At 50.4% G+C, this 8,933-nt stretch overlaps 4 protein-coding genes across 4 annotated transcripts; all 4 read right to left on the reverse strand.

Annotated features, from left to right (window-relative positions):
• Positions 1-91: 91 nt before the first annotated feature.
• Positions 92-539, reverse strand: BBA_03219 (uncharacterized protein; the record flags this gene model as incomplete). Its single annotated transcript, XM_008598316.1, has 3 exons — positions 92-122; positions 202-301; positions 389-539. 3 exons carry the CDS (start codon positions 537-539, stop codon positions 92-94), a joined length of 282 nt encoding a protein of 93 aa, XP_008596538.1.
• A 1,829-nt stretch (positions 540-2,368) lies between these two features.
• Positions 2,369-2,990, reverse strand: BBA_03220 (uncharacterized protein; the record flags this gene model as incomplete). Its single annotated transcript, XM_008598317.1, has 2 exons — positions 2,369-2,466; positions 2,522-2,990. 2 exons carry the CDS (start codon positions 2,988-2,990, stop codon positions 2,369-2,371), a joined length of 567 nt encoding a protein of 188 aa, XP_008596539.1.
• Positions 2,991-3,920: 930 nt separating this feature from the next.
• Positions 3,921-5,051, reverse strand: BBA_03221 (arginase-like protein; the record flags this gene model as incomplete). The annotated part of the gene is made up of 3 exons (XM_008598318.1): positions 3,921-4,230; positions 4,289-4,872; positions 4,977-5,051. The coding sequence occupies 3 exons, from the start codon at positions 5,049-5,051 to the stop codon at positions 3,921-3,923; spliced, it is 969 nt and encodes a 322-aa protein (XP_008596540.1).
• A 1,985-nt stretch (positions 5,052-7,036) lies between these two features.
• Positions 7,037-7,813, reverse strand: BBA_03222 (serine/threonine protein kinase; the record flags this gene model as incomplete). Its single annotated transcript, XM_008598319.1, has 1 exon — positions 7,037-7,813. The coding sequence occupies one exon, from the start codon at positions 7,811-7,813 to the stop codon at positions 7,037-7,039; it is 777 nt and encodes a 258-aa protein (XP_008596541.1).
• Between the last annotated feature and the right edge of the window lie 1,120 nt (positions 7,814-8,933).

Genomic DNA, 8,933 nt, shown 5'->3' on the forward strand with positions numbered 1-8,933 from the left:
GTATCGCGACTAGTCTATTCTGCCAGAAGCGGGTGGCAGGGCCTGATGCAGCCTATGTAATTTCCCTCATGAATTTGTACAGGAAATGTTCTTAGTTGGAGAACTTCTCGGGGACCTTGGAGCTGTACAGCGGACATCCTCGTTAGTCAGGGAGCCCTCATCATGTCGGCCAACGCTTGACGCCGTTTTTTGAAGACTTACCCAGAGAACTTCTCATAAGCGCCGCGCGCGCCGTCGCCAATCTTCTCCTCGGTGTTGCGGTCAATGTTGTAGCCAGCCTTCTTGGAGACGAAGCCGATGCCTGCGTTCGCCGAATCATGTTAGCAAATGGTCTCGGGCACACTGACTGGCCGCGGCACTGGTCACTGCTCGGGGAAGAGAAGCTTACCTTTGTCAAGGTAGTCTTGCTTGTCAGCGTTGTTGCTGCTGTCACCCTGCTGCTGGTTGTTGTCGCCGCCCTGGTTCTGGGTCTGCTGCTCATTGTTGTTGGAGGAATTGCCCTTGTTGAGGGTTTCGCCAGCCTTTTTGAGAAGATCCATTGTGATGTAGAGGTGGGGATTGAAAGCAAAGAGATGTGATGGAGTTTTTATTTGCAAAGAATTGAAGAAGAAACTAAAAAGGGAACGCAGGGCCCGTCTATCTTATACCTTTCGAATCGTCCGCACCCGATTCCAGGAGCGTCGACTTCCCCTCTCCGATCTGGGCGGGAACGTAAATCCATCCATCCATCCACGCAGTACAGCCGAGCCCACGACAAACCCAAACCGCAAAGAGCTCAACAACTCAAAAGGAAAAGGGCCTAGCTTGGAGGCCACCAACCACATCCACGATGCCTTTCCACACACACCCCGTCGACCGCCTGTGCGCGATACGTCATGCACGAAAGCTTCGCCCCTCCTATTGAGAAGAGCTACCCAGATGATGCCAGGAGCGGGGATCCACAGCTGGGATAAGTTCTCCAACAACTCAGCTCGCCAGGCTCTGGTCTACTAGTGTAGCCGACTTTGAAAAGGCAACAAGTGACGACGCTAGACTGAAATGTGGATAATAACGGAACTATCAACCACCAAGTACTTTGCACGGCAAGGGCGGCAGTTACGACAATTGGTCCCAGAGATGCGTTCCTTGCTGTGGCTGAAAAGCAGGCAGCGGGTGAACGTCCTCCAGATACATCAATGGCCATGACTTTTTTGTGTTGCGCGAAGAGCAGTAGCTGGCCTGGCTGCCTGGCACTCCTGGTTCCATCCAACATCAAGTCTCTTATTTGTGATGTGGGCGGCCATTGAGCTAGAGGCCTGCTACGACACCCGTACCTAGTGATTCAGAAAAAGAGTCCAAGATGAGGGTCAAACCGAAAAAAGCAATGCGAGATTAAGCTCGCCAGCTTCCGAGAATATGGCTTCCCCCCCTCCATGACTTCATAAATGTGGGAAACCACGTCAACCTCCCGTTTCTACAACACCAGGAAATCTGGATAGTAGATGATGTATTTCGGAAAATTTCCTTTCCAACGCTTTGACAACTTTGTTTAATTGGTTTTCATGGTGAACTTGTGAGGGAAACATTCAGAATGCGACGAAACTCGGATGAGGGGCTGGAGGGGCTTCATGGAGGGGTTCTGGGTCTCGGCCAGGCTGATGAGGCTGCCCGGCGCAAGCAAGCCCCAAAGGTGGCTGCTGCACCTTTATTACAGCTGAGCAAGGAAAGGGGGTGAAACTAGCCTTGCACCGCCACGAGTAACGGTACTTTGTAGAAAAGACCAGTTGAGCCGAGATAATGGGGCTTTGAAAATCGTTCAGGGGAATACTGTGGCGGCGTTTAAACAATAAGAAAGCGGCACAGGGTTTGCTTCGAGCCTGACTGCTTTTCCATAATCTGTCTTCGGAAGCCAAGGTGTTGTAATATAAGGGGGTATAGGCGCTACAAAGATGTGGTGCGTCCATTTTTTGAGCGTATAGCTCAACACAAGGGGTAAATACCTCCCCGCAACGTTTTTAACCCAGCACTTGGGATCTCTGCCACGAGCACACTTCTACCCTGAATCTGCACAAGATCAGAACAATTACCACAGGAGGGGTCCGACGAGGGGTATATTTGCGAGATTTGCCTCGTAAGGATTCGTTTTCAACAGGGTTTCTGTGAAAATCATAGTTTCAACGAGTGACCGAAAAGGTCTGCGTGCTTTCTAATCTTGTCGCTTGGTTCAAAACATACTCAAGACTGGTGTTGCCTGGCAGGGTCTGTAAAGAAGCATGCAGTATGATCCGTAAACGCCAGATTTTATTAACCCAACCCTAACGCTGTGTAGCCAACAACAAATATTGCATGCCAAGATGACAACTATATCACAAAATGTACACATCACACATCATGAGCGCTTAAATACGTGGTACGATATAAACAAGCCCCAGATCAGAAAAATGGCACCCGTCAAGCCCATGGCAAAAACCAAATACCACGTTTGGCCTGCAATCTCGTTAGCCTCGATTCATTTTCACTGTCTCCCAAGGAGACAACTCACAGATATTGCGCTGCTGCATCCACGCCAGCGTCGTCACGTCGGGCGCGTGCGGGCTCTGGCTAAACACCTGCACGTTGCACACGCTCTGCACGCCGCCCGCGCCCCAGAGCGCGATGCTGCTCGCCACCAGTCCAACCATCCACAGCACAAACAGCGCGAGCGCGCCAATGAAAACGACGCCCGGCAGCAGCCGCCTGTTCCACAGGAGCCACATGACAATGAGCAGAAACGTCAGCGCCACGGCGGCGACGGTGACGTAGTACGGGAGGTACCACGGCACGGGCAGGCCCAACTCCGACTGCATCTGCAGAAAGGTGGCAAAGACGCCGAGGATGCTCGACGCGGCGAGCAGCATGACGAAGAGCCAGATGCGGATCGACCAGCGCGGCCAGTCGTACGTCCGAATGTGGACGATGCGCCGATGGTCGTAGACGACGGAGTCGGGCGTCAGCGTGGAGGAGAGGACCATGTTAAAATGATGTCGGATGTGGCCGGCGGGGGAGGTTTCTTTGCGCCGTTTGCGAGGCCAATGTTGGGGACGGGCTGGAGAGGGCAACGTTTGTCGATGACGGATCTCGGGGCCTTTGGCGACAACCAGCGACGTGAGCGTTTGTTTTCCTTAGCGTTGCGCGACAACCAGTTATATAATCGACACAAGATGCGTAGTAAACCTGGCCGTCGTGGCTATTCGAACGAGCGTCGCTGCGTAAACCGCGTCAAGAGCGGTGCGGTCCCTTCTCTCTTCTCACTTTGTTATTCGGACGGGCCGGGGTGGTGTTGGACTTTGTGTGTGTCGCAGTGTGGTGGGCGGGGGAGTATAGAATTGATTGCACCGCGCGCGCGTGCGCTCTTTTTCTTCGGTGACGCTGAAAGTTTGAAGATACGCGCGCGATAGTATGCATCAAGTTGAAACAAAGTCGCAATGCTAGGAGTTGAAGTGCAGATTCGCAAAAGAGCGCAACCCGACGAGGACAAACGAGGCAGGTTGCAGGGGTGGCTGGGCTAGTTGCCGTACCCCAGCCACGCCACGCGGTGGGCGTCTAAAACATGCATACAGGTACGTCATGCACGACATTGTGTTTGAAAGGAACAACAAGGAAAACAATCAAGGCATAACAAACAAATCTCTTATGAAGGAATCAAGAAGAACAATCTTAATTGTATTTATATATATCGTGACAGACGTTGGCTTTCTACCTATTTTCGTTACTAGGGAGTTTCCATCTCATTAAATGCACTCTTTTCATATGCCACCTAGTACGCCAGACCAAGTGAAAAAACCGTCGATGCCCTCTATGACAAAGAAAAAAATCGGCGTAGCATCGCTTACGCTCTAACCATTTTTGTTTTTGCGGCTCCTCTTAAAGTCGCCCCCAAATGTCAAGGTATTGCATACATTTTACAGCAGAGTCTCGCCGAGAGCGCAACGGACGAGCGAGCAGCCAGCGCCAATGGTGGCCTTAGCACCCTCCTCGGTAGCTGCGAGCTCGGGATTGACCTCGACGAGATCAATGGCGATGAGGCTGCCGGTCTGATGAACAGACTCGCAAATGTAGTCGCCCTCGCGCAGGGTCAGGCCGCCGCGGACGGGGGTGCCGGTGCTGGGCGCCCACATGGGGTCGAGGGCGTCGACATCGAAGGACAGGTGGATGGGGGTGTCGTTGCCAATGTGCGCGAGGGCCATTTCGACGACGCGGCCGATACCGTACCTTTTGACGTACTGTTAGCGATGCAATGATTGATTTACTGCCGGTAAGATCAGCTCACCGGTCCACGTCAAACATGGAAAAGGCCTTGACATTGTTGTCGCGCAGAATCTTCTTCTCGTCCTTGTCGACGTCGCGGAGGCCAATGTAGACGAGCTTGGCAATGTTGAGGCGCATGTCGTCCTTGAGCCAGCCAAAGTACTCCTCTTTGTCGTCCTTGGCGAGGCCGGTGAGGAAGGCGAGGGGCATGCCGTGGATGTTGCCCGAACCGGAGCCCTCGGGAGTGTTGATGTCGGTGTGGGCATCGACCCAGATGACGGCAATCTCGCGGCCGAGGCGCTCGCGTGTGGCCTTTGCGGTGCCGGCAATGGTGCCGATGGCGATTGAGTGGTCGCCGCCGAGAGTCAGGGTGAGGCGGCCCTGCGACGAGTGGCTGTAGGTGGCCTCGGCAATCTTGCGGTTGACGGCCGACACGACCAGCGGGTTCTTCATGCCGCGGTAATCGGGGTCGGCGGCCGGGGTCAGGTCCTTGTAGAACTGCACCTCGGAGTCGCCGTGGAGGTTATACTCGAGCTCGTCCTTGATCTGGGTGAGGAGGCCGGACTCGATAAGGGCGGTTGGGCCGTTGTCAACGCCAGCTTTGGGCTAGATTGAGAGGAACGTGTTAGTGGTCGGCGACCATTTTCTCACGCACTTTGTCGCAGTCGCGATTGGCCAAGGGGAGAACAGGAGGGGTAAGAGGCGCATACCTGGCCACCAGAAAAACCGACGGCGACAACGCCGAGATCCTGGGGATTGCTGAGAAACTTGCTAGGAACGTTCATGGCTGCGGTGATGGTGGGGTATATGCGCGACGAAAGAGCAGAGGCGACAAAAACGTGGGGTTCTATTCCTTGCGCCGGTAGCTATCTACAACGCTCGACGAAGTAGAGTGAAGGAAGGAGATTGAAAAGGAGGCGAAAGAGAATGAAAGTTTTCTAGAAATTCCCTCCAAAACAGTGAAAGACGAAAACGGTAGTGGAGGGGGATGGAGCAAGCTTTTTATCCTCGAGCTCGGAAGTGGGCGGCCAAGAAGCAGAAAACTCGACCGAGAAGGAGGGGACGAGGGGGCTTCTTTCTCTGTTGTGTACCCCTCGGTCGTTGTCCAACAGTGACGGCGCGGCGTTTCGGCGGGGGACGCGGACTCCGTGCAAAAAAACCACAACAAGAGAGGCACGAGACGAAAAAAAAAAAAAAAAAGTGGCTAGACCCCCTGTTCCCAGCTTTCACACCCAAACCGGACGAGCAAGGGCTTGAAGCTATACCTCTAAAGTTAGGTGAGAGAGGATGCCCGCAGCAACAGTGTGGGTGAAGCTATGCCGTTAAAGGTGCGCAGCGCGCGGCAGCGAGAGAAGAGAATTCAACAGCAGCATAATGGCAGTTCAAGGTGGAGAGCATCGGGCCTGGCCGTAGCTACAGTAGAATGTATTTGGCGGTTCTGGCTGGTTTGTTGTTCAAGATTATCTGGAAGCTAGTTCTGACAAGATAACCAACTACCTAGTTGGGTAGGTTACTAGATAGGCCGTGTGCGCCGAGACGGTTTGCGAAGCGCGTTTCTCGCTCACGAGGTCCGGGTGGTTTTCGCAAGTACCTCCTTTTACAATGGTCAGCAGACTAAATGTGAGCCATGACCATTGTGGCGGTCCAAACTCTGGCTGAGCGAATATGTGTAGTGTGTCTATATGCATGTACAACTATAGCCTCGACTCCGGAAGCCAGGACGATGTCCATTTGAACAAGGAAATAAAAAGCATTCCCTCTCTACTCCGAGCGTATTTGCGCGTCGTGGTGCATGCACTCGGTCCAGCGGCCCGCTTCCAGATGACCCCGCAGGTCCGGACAGCGCCCGGCGTTGTATCCGATCAGAACGGCGTCGATGTCAGCGCTGAACAAAATTTGGGGTACGGGGTAAAGTAGTCAAAAATGTTGCCGGCCGGGCTTATTATTTCCTGGGGAAGCAAAACAGAACAATGAAAGGGTTCGTGATTTGATATTAGCGGTAACTGTCTGGTGCCCGTCCTTTGTTGTTGGCGGAGACCAGCTGGTCACGCTGCGCAGGTAAGGCGCCCCCAAGCCCCCTCCGAAAACATGAACAATGACGACACATAGATACTTGGGCATAGCAATTTACGCCGTAGGGAGCGCAAAGGCGCGCTCCGACGTTACGCAGATTTACAATAGCTAGGTAGGTAGTCAGGCATCAGGCAAGCAGGCGCGGCAGGCAAGGTGCTTATTAGGTAATAAAGCCAGTGGTAACCACGGGATTGCCTTGAAGAGCGAGCTCTGTCAGCAGAGGTATGTACAACAGTACCTAGTACCTAGGTAGGTACCTACCTAAGGTACCTTATATGCCAAGCCGTCAACGAGGGCGCTACGGGGCCTTCTTCAGCACCCATGCGGCACTGCCAGGTGCCCACTGCGGGCTTGCTCTCCAACTCCCCTAATGGCAGGTACAGGCGCACGAGGCGCTAATAAGTTGGCCGACGGGAAAGTGTGTCACATAAATATGAGGGACAATAACTAAATGTCAAGAGACAGGCGTCTGTTGTTTTTTGGCGTGACAGTTATAAGCCTAGGAGGGAATCCCTAGTGGGGCTCTGGTGTACTGGAGCACGACACTCAGGAAGAAACAGTAATCCTTAGCATTTCTTTCTGAATGATATATCGGTCATACCTAGTCATTCACTTTTCTGCCCTCCTAGTTCCCTCCTTACCTCCCACTTGGCGGCTCTTTGGGGTGTATAACTGATATCCCATTGGAATAATAGTATCAGCTAGGGGTTTCACCCCTAGAGAAAATGAAACTGTCATCACGAAAACGTAGCTCCTCATCCATACTCCAGCCATAACGCTCTGCTAGAATTTGCAGCTGAGGCTCAGTTGGTAAAGAATAGAGGACACAGCCTAGTATGCATTGTTGGCCCGGTTCCTTCGTGTCATTTTCATTGATGGCCAAATTACCATGTTGCTGCGCCCGGTTCTTCCTCCACTGCGCGATTCGTGCAATTAATTCTGTCTTGGAAACGGGATGTTCAACTGGCCCGCGACTGTCCTGGACAGTATTGAGACATTCCGCATGCTTCAGCATATCTGTTGTAGAATCATACTGTCCGCGCCAAGCATTTTCGATCAGAGAGTCAAGGCCATCGTGAGCTGTATGGATCTTGGGTAAAATAAGGCCGTCGTGATCGTCGAAGGATATTTCCGACCGGACTCCAGTTTCCAGTTCGTAGATCAGTGAACCCATAGCAAATCGATCTGTCGCATCAGAGACAGTCTCTGACGGTCCATTGAAAAGAACCGGAAGAGAAGGATTGGGGTGTCCAAATGGACAACTGGCGCCAAAATCACCAAGTAGAGCGTGGCCTTGTTGATCAAAGAGTATATTATCTTTGCGTATGTCCGAATGGGAGATACCAAGTTTGTGGAGGTGAAGAAGCGCCCGTATGATGTCCTGGTACCAAAAAATCCGATCTGACTGAGACCCTGGTGTAAGGGCGGAAAGTGGCTGGTATTTGCGGAGATAGATGCCTTCAGGATGATCCATGTGAATAGCTTCTATAATGTTCGGATGAGGATGCTCTGTAAGCAAGCGCAAGACAGTTTTCTCATCTTTCAAGATGCCAACGTGAAAGATGGTTTCCGAGGCATAGTCCCATAAGGCGTGTGGAGCAGCATCACTCGAAGGAGGCTCATATATTCTACACGCTTTCAAAACGACATAATCATCGACATTGTAGACTTGACCCGCCGCCCCGACACCTATAATGTCAAGTCCCTTCTGATACTGAACCGTTCATTGGAAATCGGCATAGTTTGGGGATTTGTCCAGAGAAAGATGTTTCTCGGTCATCGCAGCATTTCTTTCAATGTCTGGCAATGGACTTTTTTGAATGAAAAATGGACAAAGGATTTGCCAAGCACGAGAACAAACACAGGTGGCCAAAGATCATATCGATGACCGATACGAAGAAGCGAAGAAGAACATTTAATCTAGTTCACAGAATTTGAAGTTTTACGGAATCTCAGATTAGTATGAAAGAAAGGGGATAAAAGAAGAAAAGACAAAGGTTATTTATAATATTCTTTTTATTTACTTAATTTATTAGTATTTTAGATTAATAGTAGTTTTTATATATTATATAATAAGCTTTTTAATGAATTAGCTTATTACTTTATTCTATTAGTCTAATATAAGTCTAATTAGTTAATAAAGTATATTTATGAGGTTGTTGTGCTTGAGGGACTTCAGTCACAGAATGATCCTTAGGGTTACTGATGATGATAGAATTATCGCTGCCTCCTCCCTGCTAGTTCGTCGGCAGCTCGCCTCTATATATCCGCTCCCTTACACGTGACCCCCTTATGTCCAAGCTTATCCCTCTTCCCTGACAATATTATTAGTTATTTAAATTAGTATCTTTTTAATAGTAGCTTATATTATAAAGAAAGATCTTTAATACTTACTTCTCCTTTAATATAATGTTTAGGGAGAACTATAAAAAGCCTATAGTAGTAGGTGCTATATATATAAGATTATTACGTTATAGATAACACTATTTTAAAGATATTATCCCTCTAAAGATAGATATATATATTAAATATAATAATTAACTATTAATTAGGACTTTAATATAAAGGAATTACCTATAACGTAGTTAATAAGC

Source organism: Beauveria bassiana, assembly GCF_000280675.1.
Source record: "Beauveria bassiana ARSEF 2860 unplaced genomic scaffold BBA_S00007, whole genome shotgun sequence".
NCBI lineage: Eukaryota > Fungi > Ascomycota > Sordariomycetes > Hypocreales > Cordycipitaceae > Beauveria > Beauveria bassiana.